The 23,860-nt window shown below is 29.7% G+C and overlaps 1 protein-coding gene across 1 annotated transcript in view; it reads left to right on the top strand.

Annotated features, from left to right (window-relative positions):
• LOC143240474 (intermembrane lipid transfer protein VPS13A-like) overlaps positions 1-23,860 on the top strand; it is a 289,867-nt gene that overhangs the window by 255,374 nt on the left and 10,633 nt on the right. Inside the window, 12 exon segments of the mRNA XM_076482942.1 lie at positions 756-891; positions 1,138-1,240; positions 5,249-5,394; positions 6,535-6,906; positions 7,159-7,310; positions 13,011-13,113; positions 14,405-14,470; positions 17,430-17,486; positions 19,191-19,327; positions 19,836-20,031; positions 20,242-20,317; positions 23,595-23,680. Coding sequence (XP_076339057.1) covers positions 756-891; positions 1,138-1,240; positions 5,249-5,394; positions 6,535-6,906; positions 7,159-7,310; positions 13,011-13,113; positions 14,405-14,470; positions 17,430-17,486; positions 19,191-19,327; positions 19,836-20,031; positions 20,242-20,317; positions 23,595-23,680 — 1,630 coding nt within the window.

Below are 23,860 nucleotides of genomic sequence, written 5' to 3'. Positions count from 1 at the left end.
TTTTTGTGAGAAGATGCAGTAGAACCACATTGTATGTGGAGTAAATGGGAGTGTCAATGCTGGTAGCAAACAAGAACATTTAAGCATATAGAAAGCAGCACTAAACAAAAGAAACTGTTATGTGAGAGGAAGTAACTACCTATCAGTATTTTGTTTTCAGTGTATGAAAATATTAACATTTCCTTACAATTCTTTGACCTATTATTTGTGAACATAGAATGCAGTACAATGGTTTCCAGCCTTATAAACTGAAAATGTGAATTTCATATAGTTCTTTTTGATATATTACTTTTGTGCAAGAAATTTCTGAAAACTTATTATTTGTAAGCAAGGATTTCAGTTGAACTGCTACTGATATATTATTTGTATAAATTTCATCTGTTTGTGATACATATTTCAAAGCAGTGATTTCATTGCAGGCAGCTTCTGTTGGTTTACTAAATATAAATACATTGTATTATTTGTGAACATAGAATGCAGTACAATGGTTTCCAGCCTTATAAACTGAAAATGTGAATTTCATATAGTTCTTTTTGATATATTACTTTTGTGCAAGAAATTTCTGAAAACTTATTATTTGTAAGCAAGGATTTCAGTTGAACTGCTACTGATATATTATTTGTATAAATTTCATCTGTTTGTGATACATATTTCAAAGCAGTGATTTCATTGCAGGCAGCTTCTGTTGGTTTACTAAATATAAATACATTGTATGAATTGCATTATAGTTATTCTTGATTTATTTTTAAATTCAGATCTTTGGGCCAAGTGACTTTGCTGAGTCCATATCAGTCAGTTCTGTATACTTGGGATGACCCATCCTTAGAAAGAACTCTTATCTGGAATCTCTACAACCGAAAAAAAAATGGTTTTACTGCACAGATTTACAAGGTTTTATATGTATACATACATCTTTGTTTTGAAGTAATATTTGTGAAAGTTTCTCTAATATGTACCTTTGCTTTGGAATTAAATATTCTGACCTCCTAAAAGCTGTTTCTAATTATTTACTTCTGGACAAATTTGTATTTGTCACAAAATAAAACAGGTTATTGTGATGTTCATCACCATTTTATAAAGTTGTATTTTAATTAATGTTTCCAAGTCAATATTTTTAAGATTAAAGTACCTTTTCAGGATGGTTTTGGACATGAGCAGCTGACTTTTCATTCTCTTCGCCCAACTGTAACATCTAACCAAAGAGACAAGTCTCCTGTCATTGCTAGTAGTTCAGATGATGGTAGGTAGCAACTAGTTAACAAAAAAAAAAAGTCTTGTCAGTATTGTAAAAATTGGTATATATTTTTCACTCAAAAAACAAAAAGAAAAGTGTAACCATGTTGTGGTGTACTTTTGTTTCATTTATGTGTGTGTATATATGCTAACTAAAAGTCAAACCCACAGCATAAATGGATTAAAAATTTGTTTTTATTTCCACTCTTCCCTCCAGCTATAATGTGTAATCCCTAAAATCTCCTAAATGTATTTCAAACGTTATTTTTTCAGTAAAACTTTATGGTTTATCTATTATTTTCTCCAACCTAACTCAAAATTGGATTGGTCATTCTGACTGACTTCGTAACCACCAAAAAAATATATATATATATATATATAATTAAATCTAAATTACACTTTTTTCTTTCTATAATGACTTCATATTATAATATGAAACTACATTTGTTTATTTAAATTAGCTCTAAGTTCATGACAGCATACAATTATTTATAATGAAATTTTGTGTGACAATGGAATTGGTCAATTTGACCAGCAAAATATTTAACCAATCTTTTTTTTTTGTTATAACAAAAACAATTACTTCATTAAAATAAGAGTGTACACAAACCCAGTAAGTTAACTCTTTCAGAATGGACATCATTTAATGTGCATGTTAGGAGGTTTTACTAATAACATTTAGAATTTTATTAAACTACTTTCTTATCATGGCTTCTAAATAAACCTGGTATAACAACATAGCTACTAATTCATATTTTAAAAGCTTTAAACTTTCAATTTCTCCTAGTATGAGAATTGTTATGGTCTATAGGCACCACCCCTTTTCTAATTTATTTACCACTCCTTCAAGAAATATAAAATTTAACATAAATTAGTCATTATAATCTTGTCATTACTCAGGTAAATCGTATTTTCTATTGCATTTAATCTTATTTCATTAGAGTCATAAGATAGAAAATTGGACCCCTTTTGCCATACCCAAATATCACATCTTTTTCAGAATTGTTGAGACTTCTAACTGTACAGTTAATTGTGTATTTCATTTCCAGCTCAGAATATGTTCCCACATGTAACACATTGATGTATTTATCTGAAATTGTAATGGATCTTGTTGCATAGTCAGAAAACCAGAAAAGTTGGGATAGTTATGAAACATTGCTTGCTTTCTGCACATAATTATTCTGTGTTCTTTGTTGTATTACTTAATTAAATAAAAAAATTATTTAATGCAGTAGTACCATTAGTATATAAAAGTAGGATTGAGTATCACCAAGAGTCAACAATGGAAAAAAGAAGACCCAAATAAGTACAGTATTTCTCCTTTTTGTCTGCACTCTTTATTTATTATAAAAGTAATTAAAGTTTTAAAATATTAGAAATTTATTAGACTAGGTAAGGTAAAATAGTCCCCTGCTGAGACAGCAGTAAGTCCACAGATTTACAATGCTAAAATATGGAGTTTGATTCCTCTCGATGGATACAGCAGATAGCCTGAAGTTGCTTTGTTATAAGAAAAATACAGAAGGTAAAATAAAGAATAATAACTATAAAATATTTTCACAAAGTATACTTCTAAGCAGCTTGTAAGTGGCCAGTGCATTATTTAATTGATTAATTTTGTAGCAGGAGTATTAATTCAGACTATTAAATTTTTTATTAATTAAAACAATAAAATTTAAATATAAACACATGTATAATGTTACCAGTTTAAAGCTATTTGGGATAAACAAATGTTTCATATTATGATATGAAGTCATTCTAGAAATAAAAAAATGGGTAATTTACATTTATTTCAATTATTTATTTTTTGGTGGTTACGGGGTTGACTAACCTTGTATATAGAATTGGGGTAGAGAAATTAACAAATAATGTTTTATATTACTTAGAAGAATTAGAGATTACACAAATTAAATTCTGAAAATTATCAGATAAATAAAAGTATTTCTAATCTTAACATAAAAATCACTTTGCCCTCAGACTAATAAGTAAAGGTGTCCTGGATGTTCATGGACAAATTTTCAGTAAAAATATTTTAATTACAAATTTTTTTGTGTGTATGCAAACATCTTATAATGTTTACTCAAACTATGCCAAATTTTGTGAAGAAACACATACTGTGTGTTAAAAATTATAATTGTTAAATGCTTAATGAGTAGATTAAATTAATCTAGTTAGATGGTCTACAGTTCATCCACTTTTACATGAGGAGCTTTGGATGTCTGATAGCTTAGATAATATGACTTGATATATGTTCTTGATAATGGCTTTCGTGATGGTGAGTTATATCAAAGCAACAACATATACCTTTTATCCTTGGTAATAACTGAAGTGGTTGTTAAAATATAGAACTTGTATGACTCAACTTTTGTCATTGTATACAATACAGATGATAGTAACAGTCAGAGTCAGCCACCAAGACTTGACATTTGTTTTTGTTAGAAGTTCAGTAGATAGTAATATACAAACATGAACTCATTAATTATAGTTACTAAAAGCTCAAAGGTAGATAAGTAATGGAAATACAGTAATTATATTATTCTTATCTTTGTTATTGTCTTAAATAGTGGAAAATAATGTATAAATGTGACATGATACTTGTTAGTTGTTTTTTTTTCAAATGCTGGTAGGTAATGCTCAATGAACAAGAAAAAAATTATTGTACCGGTTAGCATATGTAATAATAGGTAATGCATAATCAATGTGGTATGATTGTTATTATCACAGCATGTCGGGTGATGTTATATTGTATAAGTCACTGTTTAGGCCATATTTGGATTATTGTGTTTGGTCTCAGGCTCCTTACCTTAGAAAAGACATTGAATTGTTAGAGTTTAGAGGAGGGTTACTAAAATGATATCTGGAATGGAGGAGTTTTCATATGAGGAGAGATTAAGATACTTAAAGTTTTCTCTTGAAGAAGAAACAGTTGGGGTGATCTGAATGAAGTATTTAATATTGTAAAATGAATTGATAATGTTAATGCATCAACATTTTTCATACTTAACAGTGAAAATTATAGAACTAGGGGACACAAATATAGATTTTGGTAAGGTAGAAGCTGTCTTCATGTAAGACAGTTTTACTTTTCAAATAGAATGGTTGGCCTATGGAATGGATTGTCTTTAGATGTTGTGGAGGCAGTAAATTAGAGTGAGTTTAATAGAAATCTTGACAGATAAATGAATGATAAGGGCTGGCTTTTTTTTAATTGTTTTAGTTTGGCTTAGAGGATGGGGTTAGCTGAAGTGGACCAATAGGTATCTTGTTATGCCTAAACATTGTTATGTTATATAGCATCCATTCATCATTTCATGATGTTTTATTATCATGATATCTCAGGTTATATAAGATGCAATCAGCAGGGTATGATTGTTATGGTCATGTTATATCAAGTGATATTAAAAATCCAGTCAATAAGGCATGATTGTTGTCATCACAGAATCTCAGGTGATGTTATATAACATCCAGTTGAGAAAATATGATTTTTGTGATCACACCACTCAGATGATATATAACATACAATCAACAGGGCATGACTGTTAGCATTGCACTATCTCAGGTGATGTTATAGAATATCCAGTCAACATGGTATAACATTCAATTTTTTAATAGTAAGTATTATAGGCTCTAAGACTTGCTGTGTAGTTGTTAATAGTACAGATCATCCGTGTAACAAACACTGAAAAATACATGATTATTTTTATTCTAATAGCTAATATAATAGGAAATAATATTCAACCAACAGCATGACTCTTGACATTGAAAGTGTTTCAAATACTGTCTTCTAATAAATAACCAACATGGAATTATGGAAATTATCATCATGATTTCACATGATGGTAAGTTACTTCTTATAATCATTAAATGATTGCATTTTCTTTAATGGTGGTAATATTTAGTAACATTCTATCAATATGACATGATAGATGAAGGGTAGTCATATGATATGGATGTTTTGAAATGGCAATAAAATAAAGGGATATAACAGACTAGTTGCTATACTTGTATTTTATAGATGACAGTGAGTCTGAAGATGGAATCTATCTTCCCAGAAAGACACGAAAAGACAAGGTTGATGTTTATTGGGTGTCATTTCTGGATGGTCACCAGAGGGTTTTGCTTTTCACACAGGATGAAAGGATTGCCCATCATGCTAGAAAGGTAAGTCATGTGTGTTCTGTGAATTTAATCAGTAATTATTTTTCTAAAAGTCTGTTACATTTTATGAAGTAAAAACTATATATATATAAAAAGTATATATTACAAAAGTTCATAAATACATAAAACTTTTTAGCTAAATGCATAAATTGCATAAAACTATTTTGATCATAAAAACAATGTTTCCTGTTTATTAACTTTTTTAAATATAGATGTAGCAATGCATGAGTTAGCATTGATTGAAATATGTTAGTAATTAAAAGTAAATAATGCATTTCATTAATGTTAGAGGTTTCAGTAATTCTTTAATTTAGAGAGTTTGGAACATGTTAAGATGTCTGTTAACTGTCAGATCACCCACTTGTTTACATTCCATTCACTATTGATGGAGTCCACATATTGTATCATATTGAGTAAATTTTATGTTTTTCCTGTGATATCACTTGGTATAAATATCTGGCTGTAAAAGTGGTTGATGACACTTGTGTGTAAAATGCTTAGTAAAGCCCAGTAGTGATTAGTGGGATTAAGTGTAATATCAATGGTTTGTTATTTCCATTTTTGTGGAACTATCTTTTTAGAGATCCAGTAATTAACAAAATCATGGATCCATCAAAAAATTAATGTTTAATAGTTTATAGTTTGTTTTTTTTAATCCAGTGGTTATATGAACATTTGATAATTCTAAAGTCAAGATATTTTTCAAAATTTAAACTGCACTTGAATCCTGAAGAATTTTGTTGTATTATTCAACATTGTATTTGAAAAGCTTATTGAATTTAAGATACTATATCTTGGTCATTTATAACTCATTTTATATACAACTTCTAATATCTTTGTTTAGTTTAGAACATTATTAACAGTTGATACATTAATTAAAGTTGCTAACCATATATTTCTGATGTTTGTCCTCTAATATAGAAAACATGAATCAAATTATTCAATTAATTCACTTAGTACAACATGCTGCAGTCATTGAAATGCTGATTTATTTCCTTAATATTTTCTAGAAAGAATTACATTTCTTACCATTAACCCAACTGACCTGAGTTGTTAACAGCTAAAATCTGCATTGCTCAACTAACTGGTATGGTTTGTTTCAGTTTATTATCTTGTTTGGTAATAGATATTTTGTTTTTTTAGGCAATTGATGGTGAAATGGCAACCTTGGAATGTTTCCTGTCACTTAACAGTATAGGGGTTTCACTAATAAATAGAGCTTATACAGAAGTTGCTTATTTTGGACTCTACAATGCCCCTCCCATCTGGGAGATCCAGATCAATAACTCCTGGAAGTTTCTCACACTTGATCTGTCAGCATGGCTAGAAGACAAGTGGAAAGCAGAATTTCAGACAGCTCAACTGAAAGACTATTTGTATGTAGACTTAAGCAAGATGCAAATGACTAAACCATTTTTTGGTCATCTGCGACGTACTTACACACCTGGTTTATGGCTTCAGTTCAGGAGGTCTGATCACCAAATGTATATGCATTTCAAAGCCCATAGAATGCAGGTATATACAGTATTATGATGAATATGTTATTTTTTCATTAAATTTTTATTGGTAATTTAGTCACTGAGAGATCTGGCTAAGTCATACATGCTTTGTTTTCTTATTAAGCTAAGAGTAGCAATTATTTGTAATATAAACTATGATTGAATATGTGTATTTTGTTATTAACCTAATGTAATTTAGTATGACATTATGGAATTATTTCAAGTGTACAAGTTGTACAAGTCCTTACTTTTATTAATTTCTTGAAAGGTGGAAAATCAGCTTCCAGATGCTGTGTTTCCAACAGTATTTTACTCGGCTCCAACACCTAAGGCTATAATTCGTCGTTCTGGTCCCAGGTCATTTGTCGAACTCAAGCTGTTAACTCATCGAACAGAAAATCTGAACCTGGATACTATCAAGTAAGAAAATGAAAATTTACTTATATCAGATACACATGAAATAATTTCAGTATAACAAGATATTTCTTTGATTATAAGATAAGGAACTGCTAGTAATCTAAGTGTAAAAGAAGTTTAGTATAAAATTATAAGAAAAGTTGTTTTAGCTTGGATATGGTGATGTGTGTAGAATAAGTTGCATTCTTTCTTATGCAATATTTTGTTATGTAGAAATTTCTGAAACTATTATAGTTAAATGTTTCTCAATAGGCAGATGCATATTTACATATTCTATATACATAAATTGTTAAATAATATAAGTATCTTCTCTTCTACACAAAGAATAACATTCTAAGGAAGTCTTTCTACTAAAAATATTTTATTTTTCTGTCATAATTATTTACATTCAAACTCTTGTTTCTACTGGATTCTAGAAAGGTCTTTGAATTACTAGTGTCAATAGAGTAAGTAAATGTACTTGTTGTCTGGACATAAATGTGCAGGCTGTCATTTATTCCATTCAATACAGAGACTTTAAAAGTTGATTTTTATAACTTGGTGGTTACGTGATAAGAAAATTGGAGAGTAAGTGTTCTTTGAAGGTTTCCTTTGAAATAAAGGAATTCAAAGTTAGACAGAATGAAACTTTAAATTATAACATACATTATAATGTTAATTTCCTTGACATATAATGATAGTAAAGTTTTTGATAAATTTTGAATGCCACTCAGTGACATGTGCAGAGTCATCATACAATAATGGAACTCTTGCTTATATGATACTGGGAGAAACTTTTATTATGTTGTGTGCATGTAGATTTGCAATAGCAGTCAAGATTTTCTCATTTTGCTTCCATTTTCCAGAATGGAAAACTTCATTTTTTTACATTCTTAGGGTGCATATATGACATCATTAAAACATCACATACTGATCTAATACACTGTTTCCGTGGGTAATTAAAAATCTTTCTACTTACAAAATTGTAGAATTGATCTTCCAAAAAAATAACTTTTAAGAGTAAATAGGTAAATCTAGAAACATCATTACAATTACTTGAAACTTGCCATGACAAAGAATGTGAAGGTTTTGAACCCACAAAATATGTTATTTACTTTTATTACGTAAGTAGAAATATGTGAACCTTCTTGTAAGGGCTTAAAAAGGTACCAGTTGTGAAAGGGTTAAGATGAGAGAAAAATTGGCAGTATTTTATTTCTTATGAATGTCTTATTCTTGAAAGGACGTTTTTACTGTTATTATTATTATTCTTTAAAATTCGAAAACATTCTGCTCTGAAGTTAGAAACTGCTTCTTAAATTTTTGCCCCATTGTTAGATGTTTGTTGTGTAGTTGTTTGTTTTTTTTATTTCTAGAAAATAAAATCTAACCATAAATATATTCACATATTGATTAGTCATTATATAGTTGTGTAGTACTTGTCACACAGCATTAAAACATGTGTTCCTTCTTTTAGTTTTAATGAAAATATTAAGTGCAGTAAAAACTTATGCAAATATGTGTAATTAACCCATTTTTCCTACATTTTTTAGAGATATCACATTTGTAAGTGATTTGTCTTTTTTCTTAACTTTGATATATTTTGTAACATTGTAATGTTTGGGCTAAATCTAGCCTTTGTTTTATTTATTGTTTGAAAATAGTTTTAATGAAACACCAACACCATATTTGCATAGAGTCTAAGTTATAACTTTTAAAGAGAAAACTGTCAACATGACCCAGGACTCTTACCTCCAAGCCATGAAATCACAAGCATACAGTATGTAAATTGAATGAAGAATATTAAAATGAAATATACTTTGTTTTTACCATATTGTACATTTCAAGTTCTAAATTACTTGATAAAGAAATGTAAATAAAAAAAAAATCTGAACACAAATCATAAAATTTAGAAGTTGAACCCATGCTCATTACAATATTAACCCAGAAAGTACTATTTTGAACTATAATGCCATATTAGTTTATAATATTGAAATTTAACAGTGTCACTATCTTATTTTCTGTTCATGGACAAACAAGGATTTTTTAAATGCAGTACTGGTTAGACATCAATACAAATTGGGAAATGCAAGTGTTTAAAACATGAATTTTTGAAATAAAATTTTATAAATACGTTTTTACACATTTTCTATATACCAGGGTTCCCATGGGTCCTGGAAAACCTGAAGAGTCATGGAATGTGAAAAGGGTATTTTTAATTTGTGGAAATTCATTAAATTTTACATTTTAACAAAAACAAGTCAGTAAATGTCATTAAAAACATTGACAACGTTTAGTGCTACTCTTTCCAGACAAAACTGAAATTTAAATGTGGCAGTTTGTCATTTCACTATTGTGTTTGGCCAGTCAGAATTTATCATACTTTATTTAGTTAGTTTCTGAATGAAAGTGAGACAATTATCTGTGAAGCATGGGATTCCCTCAAGGTGACAAATCAGTGATAAGCTTATATAGGACATTTTGTTTTCATATTTGTGTTCACCATTTTGTCATACTCGGTTTGCAGCTCACTGTTCAAAATGTATGAAAATTGCTAAAATATGTGGAAAGAACCGCTTGCAGTTCTGGAACTCTTGGTATTGTATGATAATCATTTTTGATCCTGTTTTTGAATTATTTTTACATCATGCTAAGGAAGTGAAATTATCTGGAGAACTGGAAAGAGAATGAACTCTGTAGGCCATGGCTTGAGCCAGTGCATACAAATACACATGGCACGCTGCAGCATATGTAAAAAGACTTTCAGCCTTGGGAACAAGGGTGAACCTGCTGTTAAGTTACAGATAGATGGGGAAAACATAAAAACAACATGAAGCATATGAACACCAATCTATGAATTCGTTCATTTTTAAGCCAAGATAAAGTTCACAAGTTAGCATGTACATGCTAACATAACTGAGAACATTTCATCTACAGTTGTATTTAGATCTAAAATTATATGGGCTGTAAAAATGTGTGACATTCCACTTCAGCTACAATAGTTGTAATAGCATGTAAACAAATGTTTCCTGACAGCAGTATAGCTCAAAAATTCACATGTGAAGTCAACTTTGCTTACCTTGTAGGCTTTGGACAAGGTCCATATTTTGATAATCATTTGACTACATGCCTGAAACAAGTGAATAAAATTGTACTTATATTTGATGAATTTTACAACAGCAGCTTGAATAAGGAGCAAGTGAACATTCATGTTAGATACTAGGATCCTTTGAGGATTATGTTGTATTGTATTACTTTACCTCTGCTTTCATTGGTTATGACAGGGTTGAGGATCTGCTGCTAGTGTTATTGGACTCAATTTCAAAAATTGGAATGAAGAAAAGTATGGATGGATCAACAATGAACTGGAAACTGCATTCCTTACTATGTGATAAAATTAAGGAGTTTAAGACTGCATCATGGACTAATAACCATTAGAATCTGTGGCCTTCATACAGTTCATAACTTATTTAAAAATAATTGTGAAAAATCTCAGTTTGGTGCAGCTAAACTAGTTAAAGCCCTATACTGGTTGTTTAAAGATAGTCCAGCACAAAGTGATGATAGCATAACTATTACTGGGTTTTCCCACTTCAGTTTTCTGACCATTGTTGGCTTGAGAACACACCTAGTGCTGCAAGAGATATTAAGATATGGCCAAGTGTATAAAAGTTGTGCAAGGAAAGAAGAATTAACCTTCTAGCCACTCATATATTACTGTCAAAAAGGCAGTGTCAGATAAGCTTACCATGGCTCGATTAGTATTCTTTGAGACCAAAGCAAGTACTATGACACCATTTCTAGAGATATTTCAGAGTTCATGTCCCTTGGCACCATTTCTCTGTGGTCACCTTGAAGAATGTATCAAGAAATTGATTAAAAGATTTATTAAAGATAGCATTCTACAAACTGCTAGTTCAAGTGTTACAAAACTCCCAAAAATAGATTTGCAAGACCAGCAATCGTGTCAACTACAAATATATTGATCTTGGGTTTAAAACCCAATCTGTATTACAAAACATGTAGGTAGGATGTTTTAGACTTATCTGTCATGAAGTTTTGTATGAAATGTAAGAAATTTTTACACATTGAGAAACTCTTAATTTAAAAAACACCAATCATCTTTTCATTTGCTCAATATTTTTACTGTTTCAACCCTAACAAAATTGTTAATAAGCCAGATGTTTGCAAATGTCACTTCAACTTTCTGTTAGAGAATCTGATTTAACTACAGCATCTGGATGAAGAGAAAAGCAAAATCACCAAGGAAGAGTACTGTGACTCTATAAACAGTGTAAAAACCTTACCTATTTCTGACCATCATTATTTTAAAAATTATGATCCACTGAAGAATGAGCCACTGGATTTGTTCCTACATAATTATGTAAGAAAGGGAAGCACATGTGCAGGCCAACTAAGTTAGAGATTAGATTTATTCTGTCCTTTATTATAACTTGGCTGGAAAAACTACCATAATTTCAGGTTGCTAGAGCACCCACACACACATATGTATGAAAAATATTAATTAAAGAAATACGGTGTTGAATCAAATTCATAAATTTTAAAAAAATCAACATATTTTCAAAGCCTTAAATATATATGTATTAAAGATGTCTTCACAACTAGAAATAAAATTAATTCAGAATATTACTGAAGTTTAAAGTTACACTGAGGAAGAAGCAAGTGAACTGAGTTGCCCAGGAATAAGATGACCAAACTTTATAATACCACTTATGTTTCCAAAGCATGTAAAGAAGTGATTTATACCCATAATCTATCAAAGTTATAACAAAAAAGCATTAAATTAAGACACTATTTGTGATGATTGCCCTTTTTAAGAACATGGAAGAGAGATATCCAATTTTATATTAGAATTTAGGTGTTTACAAAAATGTTTAACCAGAATGGTGTTTTGAATTACAAAAGAAAGTTAGATATTTTATTAAAGTACCTCACTAACAATAACTAGTTGATTAGCCAGTTAGTTTGGTTAATAGAGAAATTTCCTGATATCTGTAAGGTCTCAAGTTCAGTGACAAATCAAAGGAAAGAAATGGAGAAAAAGATCACCATAGAAAATGTAGCTTTAAGGTAACAAGCCTTGTTTATGAGAATGGAAGTTTGACATACTTTGAATTGTCAAAAAATGTGTCTTACTAGTGATTGCTTATGAGTTTGCCCTTTAGCTCAGTTGGTGGAGCACTTCTTGTAGTGCAAGTAGTTCCAGATTCAAATTCTGCTCAAAGGAAACAAACATAACTTAATGCTCACATCATTTCACAGCAACATACTGATTCACTGTGTCATTTCAGGTGCAAGAAGATAAATACTGATTATTGCTTGCCTCACAGTTTTTATTGTGTTATTATAGGCATCCATGAATTTTGAAATATACAATATACTGTAGATCCAATACAGTAGAATTCCTTAGATTCCAAAGCTATATTAAGCATTATGAGCCCCATATGATAGTTGCTCACCTCTAAGAGCACTAATCTGGTGGGTTTTTTTTTAATTCACATCAGCTTGTTTTATTAAATAAAATATTTAGTTACTGTGAAGTTATTGATATAAAGAGTGGCAAAGAATTGATATTCTAATTCATGTATGCTATTTTAAATTGTTTTTGTTGAGTACAACTCTCAACATTTCAATGCAGCAGTATATCAAGGGATTAGTAAGTTAGTCCACAAAGTAAAAATAGTTCTTTATTTATTTCCTCAGGTACTTAAACTTGTTAGTTCAGCAGATGAATGTTAAACTTGATAAAGGTTTTCTTCTCTCAGTATATGACATGTATACTTCATTATTTGAACCAGAAGAAGAGGTAAGTATGTTTGTTTTTTTATTGTAAAGTTTTATAATTGTTTTGCTTTTAGAATATAATAAAACTAATACTTTGTTGTTTTGATTTTTACTGTCACAGGTTTCACTGGTTGAAAAAAAATATTAATTTTTATCATCATTAGATATAGAAAATTATCATTATTGTGTAATAAGTTACTTCATGTAACTGACAAAAGAAGTAGCATATAGACTGGAAATTACAGTAATAAAATTATGATCAGTTACATTTCATACATTTATTATAAAGAAAAACATTAGGATTTTTTTTCAATGTTGTTTTGCAACTGTGATTAAAATAAATCAAATATGACAGGAAAAACTATGAACATTAATTAGCATAATTATAAATTGAAAATATTAACTATTAATATAATTCATTTAATTAGACAAAGAAGTCTGATATGTCAAATGAATGAACAGTTTTTCAATAATTTTATTATGTAAAAGATTGCTTTGGTTAAGGACAATTAACCATTCATATAAGTATTTCTCATAATATTGTAAGATTTAAAATTCCCATGAGCAAGTTGGGGGGAAAAGTCATAATCATATTAATTAAAATGATCAGATACAGGTTTATCAGTGCTGTCAGTTAAAATGTGGTGTAAATGTTCACCAGTTTTGCTCTAAAAAAAACAAGTTACAGATGATGCAACAAAAATTTGGCTTAGATATAACTTACTTTTAAGATCATGTATTAAAACTTTTTTATAAGTATTATTTCAGGAGGTGCAGTAAGGATGATTGTTAGGTTTGGAAATGAGGTCAGTATTGTTAAATTGAGGTTACTAGTATTTGATTGAACTTAAAATGCCACATGTCCAGCTTTCATTTTTATTTGTGAAAATAACAGAGTAGTCACAAAATGCCACTGGTAAATTAGAATGATTTTGTAGGATCTGCAAATACTCTATTATTCTGAGAAAATGGTGAGGTCACTCATTTTTCATACTGTTAAGCTGAATGGGTTATAATGCTAATACTAGCGATTTGATTCCTGTGATGGGCACAGCATAGACGGCCATAGTGCACAGATACTTTATAGATACTATTTCTAAAAATAGAAGCTGATATGAGCCTGAAATGTTTATTCTAAATACAAAAGGAAAATTCACTTAGTTTTACTTCATATTCACATTTTATAATTGTCCATACTAACGTATGTTCAACTCATTCATTTTATTGATAGCATTGTGTTTATAAACATATGAAGAATGTGTTGTTTTTCTTATGCTTAATTGACATACTTACTGAAAGTGACCTATTTCCAGAAAAGTCTGGTAAAAGCAGATCGTTCAATGGTGGAAAAGCCTTTAGGGGAGATTAATGTAGGTGTGGTAAGTAGAAAAGAGGGAGAGTGTTTATAAACATTTGAAGTCCTTTAGATTACTTTGTAAGTAATAAAAACCAAAATCAAATACTATGAAAATATACATTTTTTGTAATCAATATTTGTAGGTTTTAGTTCAACTTGAAATTAATTTTAATGTAATTCTATTAATTCATGCATTATTTTGTAATGATGTACTTACATACAACATTTTTATCTTTTAATGCTTATGGGCTGCACATTAAGTTTTTAATGTTAGTTGGCATGTTTTTATGTATTTTAACAAAATGTTTAATAGAACTTTCTAAAACATAAAACCTTTACTGTGCTATGAGAGTTTAAAAATAGATACAGTGAATAAAAACTTTATATATAAAACTTCTTATTCTGTACTAGTCATTGTTCTCTACATTGATGTGACATTATATATATAAAAAATTAAAATAGAGAAATGGAATGAGATAGATGCAGAACAACAGACAGAGACATCTACAGCTGATAAATATAAATACATGCATTTGTTTGTTTGAAGTTAAGTGCAAAGCTACACAGTGGGATGGCTATCTGTACTCAGTGCACCACAGGTATTGAAACCCAGGATTTTAGCCTTGTAACTCTGCAGATATACCACTGTACCGTTGGGGAAGGGGGGGCAAATAGATGCATAATTAACACACATTGAAATTAAAGCCTATTTTTTTGGCTTTTGTCTAGAAGATCTTTGTCACACAGTATATATATATTTGTTATATTTTCAGGTAAAACTGAGTTAACCATAGAGCACTTAGATAAGTTCACTTAATAACATGAGATTCAATGTGATATTTAGTATGCAGTAATTTTTAGTTCTCTGGCTGAGTTTGAGATACAAAGAACTAGATGCAATATGAAAACACATTGAAAACTATATATACTCAAAAACAAAATGATACAAATAGGATGTTTTACTAGTTTGCTAATGCTCTATACTTTAATAACAACTTATAAATATGTTTAAGAATATTTAATTAACGTTAAACTTGAAACAGTAGGAGAATGTGACTATTTACAAAGAACGGAATAAATCTTTTTTTACCAAAGTGCAGGATTGAGCTCATGGAAGAGAGAGTTATCCAAGTGTAACCAAGAGATCACAGAATTGTATATACAACATCTCTAAAACCATATTCTCATGATCTATGTCAATGTTAGTGAATCTCATCAAAACATAAAGGTGGCTATAATCTTGAGATATAACCTGACCTACTATTGTTGACATCCTTGAAAACGTGAAATATTACAGCAAGAACTCCTATTATCTCTAAAGAATGGCAAAAGAACAAAGATACCTAGAATGAAATAAACTTGCTCGCTTTCTTACTAACATGCAAAATCTGCAAGAATGCAGAATAAATTTATAATAAGTGTTACAATATTACAAGAAGATATAAATGCTTTGTGTAATCATATATGGCATTGTATAATTTAAAAAATTAGAGAAGAAAAGAGTGATGGGAGAAAATATACAAATTTTATAATTACAGTTGTGCACTCTGAAGTAGTTTTGTGAAAACATATTATTTAACATTACTTGTCAGTATATTAAAGTTCACAAAAGAAATAAATTTATGACACAACTGTAAACATGCTACCTAGATAGCACAAGCCAAGTTTTAAAACTAACAATTATGAATAAAGAAATGTGATGTACACAAAACATGCTTGAAATTGATGACTAAAACATTTGTGGTATGTTTCGTTAGAAGTGATCAGCATTGTTTAAAAGAGAAATTGAATATAGAAGTTCTTGTTACTTAGTGTTTTCTTAAAAAAATAAAAAAGTAGTGACTAACTGAATAGAAAGAATTAAGAGAAATAGATGAAACAAGTAAATACAAAATTAAGTGAAAATGTATTTGAATTCAAGTATATTTTCTCATTATTTGTATTATGGAATTCTGTGTTAAGTGAAGATGAGACATTGTTTAAGGCCTTTGCATTTATTCTTCTTGATGACAAAGGTTCATACCTTTGAAATTTCTCTGTGATTTTAAGAGCTAAAATGCCTAGGAAGATCGAAGACATTTTCACATATCTAACGTTTCTTCATTGTGTAGTTACATCTCCTGCATCAAATGCAGTAAATAATGTATTCCAATGTACAAATGTTATGTTTTCTGATATGGAAAGTAGAAATTAAGACAGTCATTTTAGTGCTGTTTTTGATATTTATACAAGTCTAAACTATTTTTGGCTATATTTATAAGAGATCAAAAGAAGTGTGTGACTGTAATACCTATTATGATTAAATAATTAGTAAATCAAAATTTGCACTAATCAAGCACTAACCTATTGTATTTCAGTGTGTAATGAACATCATAAGTAAATTAGTTTTTCTCTTGTTTAAATAACAAAATTACATTATAACAATAATAAGAATACCCTGCAATATAAAAGTATTTAATATCATTAATTAGATAATAAAAGAAACATTATAAATTTTATATTAATTTTTGTTAATAATTTAAGGTCCTTAAACAGATGAAATGGAAGGCATTCTTTACTGCATGATTCCAAGTGACTCAAATCAAACTTGAGTACTTAAAACACTAAAATTTGGCATTTATTACCTCTAGTGGGTACATTACAGATAGCCCATTGTGAAGATATGCATTTAGTCACAAACTTTGTTGTGAACTAATATAACAGAGCATCATATTGTATCATTTATATTAAGTAGTCCTGTGTCATATTGAAAATTATATTTTGCTGTTACCGAAGCAGCATGTGGTTGTTATAGATGAATGTAAGGAACCTTGCTTTGTTTTGAAAGTATTCTTAACCAGACTTCATTCTCAAAGTATGTTTAAATTTTTAAATTTAGTTAACTTAAAATTTTGTTTTACTTTCAGGAAGCTCTTAACTGTGAGCAAACTGTTTTGTTTTTTTTTAAATTGAGAAAACTGAAAATCTTGTTATCTTTTCAGGGGGCAACTCGTTCTCAAAGAACTGTGTTTGAGTATCTTCATGTATCACCCCTAAAGGTGAGAAGTTTGGATATTGTAGACATTTAATAAAAATAATTATTTTGTTCAATTTCAGACATTAGTTAATTCCCAAATTCTACCATAAGTATTGAGCAGATTCTTAGTTTAATTGAAAAGTAACTAATGTTTTCTTTATGTTTAGTGCTAGGAACATCAGAAACTTTTCAGTTGTGCAAATTGCTTCAAATTATTTTAAGTTACTGAATATTTAGACTAAAATGTATGATACTATACAGTGGTGTGAAATTCCTGCTGTAGAAAAACAATGAGCTCTAAAGATTATCATGAAGCTAATTCTGATTTATAGCAATTATATGAATAAAATAAAATTAATAAAAAAATTACACATTTTTCAAGTAATTGATAACTTAAATGAGTTCTGTTATTGGTTGAAAGACCTTGTTAGCACTGGATATAGAAAATATAGCATGGTTTATAAATACAATAAGAAAACCAAAGCAGTTTAATAAATCTTGTATCTTAATATAGGAAAACATATGAATAGCATTTCAAGACAGTGTAGATTCTGTTTTTGTAGATTCCTTAAAAACTTATAATTCTACACTACAAATATTAAGATTATATTTAATCAATGTTTGAGCCTTCTAACATCATTATAGTCCATCTTATCATGTATAGAAATGCTTTATTTGATAACCATGCTTGTTAACAGTAGTCCTTCACTGTAGTTTCTATTGCAAAAAACTCCATTGTAAGGCTTTCTCGTCCAATGCAAGCTCATCTTCCTGGATTTATTTCATGTTATATATAACATGGACCTTTTTAATAGTTTTCTGGACAGAAACACATAGGTGCTGTGTTTGATGACTGAACCAGTATATTTTTGTAATAAACAGAAAAATAAAACTGTCATTCTCCAACTGTTTGACATACATGCTAGTTTAAGAGATATACCAAGATAGCAACTATTCTGTACATGTGACTTGTATCCATTTTACTGGTGATGATTCTTCTTGATTATGCTATGTTCTATGCTGTTGCCTGAGGCATATGGATGGCTTTTGCCACTGACCTTAGTATTCATGAATTTTTGCATTTTACAAGATGCTGCACTTTGCTTGCCAAGTTTTGGTGTCTCAAGTCAATTTGTATTCCTTAATTTTCTGATGATATTATGTACAAGAGACATATACTCATCTTGGAAATCATAAATCTCTAATGTGAACTCATCTTTGTAATGTAGGAATATTTTGTATTAGAAAGGGCTGTTATATGACCTTTCAAAATTGATTAGATTTCAGTGGCACCATACTACATATGGGGAATGCTAAACAATGCTATAATGTAGTCTGATACATGCTGTTCTACCATAAATTTAAATTGTCTGTGGTTATCACATGACCTGCTTTGTTGCATATTCAAAATAATTTTAATATAACATACTCAACCCTATGTAATTTGGTGTTACTTTTGTTTTGGTTTTTTACCCTTTCTGTTTCACTTCTTTTGGCCTGATTTTTAGTTTAAAGTTTAAATAACAAATGTGTGTGTTTGTGTGCATGTATGCGAACCTGAGCACGTATGCAACGTGTATAATTTACAGTATAAAATTGATTTTGGGATAGGTATCACTTGATGTCAATATTTTAATTGATTGAAACTAATTCAGAAAATCTTAAATTGACCATCATCTATTATCTATTTAATTATCAATTACAGAACTCAATCTTCTATTTCTAGATACAGTTCAGTTTCAGTCCTCGTGGTGGAATCCATAAAGCTATTCCTGACCCTTGGTCACTTCAAGATGATGTTCTTGACTTCTTTCTAAATTCTGTTGGAGCCACTCTGAGTGAAGTAAAAGATGTTGAACTTAGGTAGAATCTTTGTTTATAATTTAAGGGCAGATTAATATTTACTGTTATGTTTTTTCTAAATACATCTTTTGTTTTTGATATTTTCTTCTTTTGAATTAAATGTTCTTAATTTCCTTTGGATTTGTTATGATATGTTTTTAAAGATAAACATGACAGTAATAAAATATCACATGAACTCATCTTGTTATATTCTTATCTTAACAATTCACCTCATGGAAATACAATGGTCTACAAGTAAACAAAGTTGAAAGCTTTTACTATTTTTTATTAAAAGCCTTTGCTAGGGACAGGCACTCATAAAATGTTAAAAATGTTTTACTCAGTTATTGTTATACATCTTCACACTTTTTAAGTAGTTTACCACCTGTAGTATAAAATAATTTATAACAAATAGATATATTTGTATATTTGGTATTTATTTAAATTATGAGATAAGCTTGTCAATCTCGTTGTCAGAAGCACCCCATCAATTTTACTTATTAGTATAACTTTAAAATTTAAATTATAGGATGGCCTATTTTGAAAGAAAAGGAGCTTTGCTTACCCCATCTCAACTGCTAGCAGAAGTTGAAGCCTACTATATATCTCAAGTTGTTCGACAAGTTTATGTTTTAATATTAGGACTTGATGTCCTAGGCAACCCATTTGGTTTGGTGCAAGACTTTACTCGTGGCTTAGGAGACTTTTTTTATGAGCCCTTCTTGGTATGTGCATAAAAGTGATATTAAATAAACTTGAAACAGTGTTTTGTGTGGTTCTACTTCCATTTGTGTATTTTACTTAAAGCTAGATAAAAGTTATTTAATATATCTTGGTCAAGCTAGACAATAAAAATATTTAGTTTTTTAACCATATTTAACAGTGATTAGGAAACTACTATAGCTAAATGAAAATCACATTGTTGCTGTTTTCAGGGATCTGTAGAAGGACCAGAAGAATTTGCCGATGGTTTAGCTAGAGGGGCTCAGAGCTTACTAGGACATGTTATAGGTTAGTAATTTATTCAGTTAGTTTGATGTTAAGTAAAATATTCTAAAAAGTGCTTAGTTCATATAAAGCTTTAATCAGACCATTAATATTCTAAAACCTGTATATGGAAATGGAATTTACATACATAATGACATTTACAGTGTTAGATTAAAACTTTAAATGTATAACTTTATTATCAATGTATGTTACTAAATTTGACATTAAAACATATTTCAGGCCTGGCCAGGTGGTTGAGGCATTCAACTCGTTATTTAAGGATTGTGGGTTTGAATCCTCGTTGCACCAAACATGTTCACTTTTTCAGCCATGGAGGCATTGTAATGTGATGGTCAATCCCACTATTCATTAGTAAAAGAGTAGTCCAAGAGTTGGTGGTAGGTGGTGTTGACTAGCTGCCTTCCCTCTAATCTTACACTGCTAAATTAGGGGCAGTTAGCACAGATAACCCTCATGTAGCTTTGTGCAAAAATCAAAAACAAACAAACAATCTATATTTCTAGATTCCAAAAATATATTTTCTCCAGATTAAAAGATTCAGGTCTTGTGCTCATAGGCACAGAAATTTATGGCATTTCAGTAGGCTATCAATCATGTTTTCTATTCTGAGTATGTAATATTTCTTTTGCAGTTTAAGGCTAATGCTAATTACAGTACCCCAGTTCTGTTCCATAAAATTATATTTAGAGCTGAGATGGCAGTAGTGAACCTTGGTTTTAGGTTTATTGATTTCTAACAGGTGAGTTGGAAGGAATTTGCAAATGATTTCCAGAATTGTTAAATAGAGAATAAATTAAATGCTTGCACTGCTTAGTTTGAAACAACATGCAAAAAGAATTAAGTTTACATTATAAAGGAAAGCTAAAAAGCACAGGATTATATATAGAGACAGTATAGATGAATTTAGGATAGTACAAACTTGAGTCTTGAATAGGCTAAAAAGTAATCTTTAACTTCTTTAGTGGATTCATTTATTTCAGTCTGAAGTGATATTTACTGCTTTAGTCAGAAAATGCATCAATAAATGGTAGATATGGATCAACTTTTTTATTCTAAAGCAAAGTTGCACTGTACTATCTGCTGTATTCACTGGAAGAAATCAAAGTTTTGATTTTAATGAGGAAAGTCCATTGACTCATTGTAAGACAGACGGAGGACCAGCACTTCTGTGTTTCTGGCAGATAGATCACGTTTTGTTTCTACCACTGAACTTCTTACTTTTTCTTGAAAAGTGATTAAGTTAACTGTTTTGTGAGCAGAAACCAGTACTTCTAATCCTGTTTCTTTTGTCCCCTCAACAACAAGTTTTCTTCAGAAACGAATTAGATATGAATAAATAAGTAGTCATGCCTGGGTTCACAGATAATTTCAGACTACCATCATATAACTAGTACACAAATTATAGAAGTATAAATAAATGTAGTCAATATAAAACCCATTTATAATAAGTTCCATGTTTAGTAATAATATTGAGATAAAACATTGAGAAATGTATCACATTTTGGAAATAGTTTGATCATGCAATGTAAATAAACACATTCCTAAATCAGAAACATGGAAAACAGTTGCTAATCTGTGTTATTATTCCTTTTGAATGAACATTTAATCACGATTTGACCAAGCCACAAAATCGTGAATGTTCTAATAGTCTCGGTTGCCAAATAATCTTTCACCAGTTCCACTGAAAATAGTGAACCCAGTGGTATAGTAGCTCATAAAATAGCTGTTTTTTAAGTATGAAGTTTCAGATCGTAGTTCCATCTCTTGATCAATTTGAGATCTAATTACAGCCATGGCTATTGGGAGCATTACATAACTTGCATTAACACAGTCTACCTACATTTATGTTACATATCCAGTAATATAAAACTGACCTTTTGTCTTCCCTGTCTTGCCTGTGTTTTAGTGGACTAGTATTTTGTAATATACAGCTACATTTCAATTATTATTATATATATATAATGCATGTATGTATATATTTTAACTACTTAGAAATAAATTATTAAACTTATTATTCTTAACACTAAATCAAGAAATAAATCTAAAAATTCTCTTTTTTCTCTTTTTTTTTTTTTGCTACGACATTTGTACTCGGTTGCTGTTGGATGTAGGTTTCTAAGCCTTTTAAAATTTCACATGTGGAGGATATAAAACAAAAGTTTAATTAGGTTTTGCATGTACAGTTGAATAACTGAAAAATTATAAATAACTACACTGATACCATACAATTACACTATAATTTATTAAGCTTAGTAACTAAGATGTATTTAGATTTTGTAAAATATGAATCTTCGAGTACACTGAAGACACAACCTACCTCCTTGAAATCTTGGATCAAAAAAACATGGTAGTCTTTTTAGATATTAAAATGGGACCACTATGTTTGATTCAGTAAATAAGCCACATTTCAGCAAAATAAGGACGTATGAGGTTCTTGTTTTATATCCTAGCTTGGTAATGTTAGTAATTTGAGTTCCTAATTTGTATGGAACACTTAGTATTTTAATATCCCAAACATATAATTTTATACATTACTGCATTAGTTATATTAAAATTATCTGGTACTGTGTGTCCATCACAAGCTGTCATGTCCAAAGCTCCCTGTTTTATCTTCTGGCATTTCATAATCCATCCAATGTACAAGGACAACAGTATTTTAATGTATGTTTCCACAGTCCATTCAAATAGTGCTGCATCCAGATATATGCAGTGGTCGAAGAGGAAATGTGATTGAAATCTTTTTCTTGGTTAAATGCTGTTGGTTTTTTGCAAAACATAGATCCTTTATGATTATATTTTGTACTTTTGCCTGATTCAATTTGGCATATTTTGCCATTAACTTTGTATTCGTGAATTCTTTTCTCTTGCTTGTTTCCAGATACCACAGTTGACTAGGATACGACTTGTTGCAGGTCTTTATATATGGTTTTGTTTCCCGAAGTTGAACTATGTTCGTTTATATTCCAGTGCCATCTGAAAAGATCCTCATGATTAAAGTGTATGAATATTTTGTATTGAAAGGGCTGTTTCATACTTTTCTCAAAAGAGATTGATTTTGAATAATATCAAGTTATCAGTTCACCACATCTTTGTCGTATTCAAATTTGGTTCCATGTAATGTACACAACTCTATAATATTTTTAATTTAAATCATTTGCTCTTAATGCTGTGTGTGATTACTTCAAAACATTTCTTATTCAATTAGTAGTTGCTTCTAACCTTTTGTATGTGAAAAACCTTTTACTTGGAGAAGAAAACTGAAATTTCAATATATCTTTAGGGGGTACTGCTACTAGCATATCTTTGATTTCGGGTTCTCTGGGACAAGCCTTAGCATTACTGTCCTTTGATGAAGACTATAAGAAGGTAGGAAATAGTTTCAGACTATTGGACTGAATATAAATATTACAAGAAATATAAACTACTTAGGAGTATTATGATTGTTAACCACTGTTCTATATCTTCATGTTTGTCTTCATATTTTATAACATGATTCATTTTATATCTTAAGTCATATATTTTCCAAAAGAAAGATGAGTGTTTAAA

The sequence above is a fragment of the Tachypleus tridentatus genome, chromosome 13 (assembly GCF_004210375.1).
Source record: "Tachypleus tridentatus isolate NWPU-2018 chromosome 13, ASM421037v1, whole genome shotgun sequence".
Lineage (NCBI taxonomy): Eukaryota > Metazoa > Arthropoda > Merostomata > Xiphosura > Limulidae > Tachypleus > Tachypleus tridentatus.
Note: the sequence above shows the minus strand (reverse complement) of the source record. Positions and strands in the feature narration are given on the sequence as shown.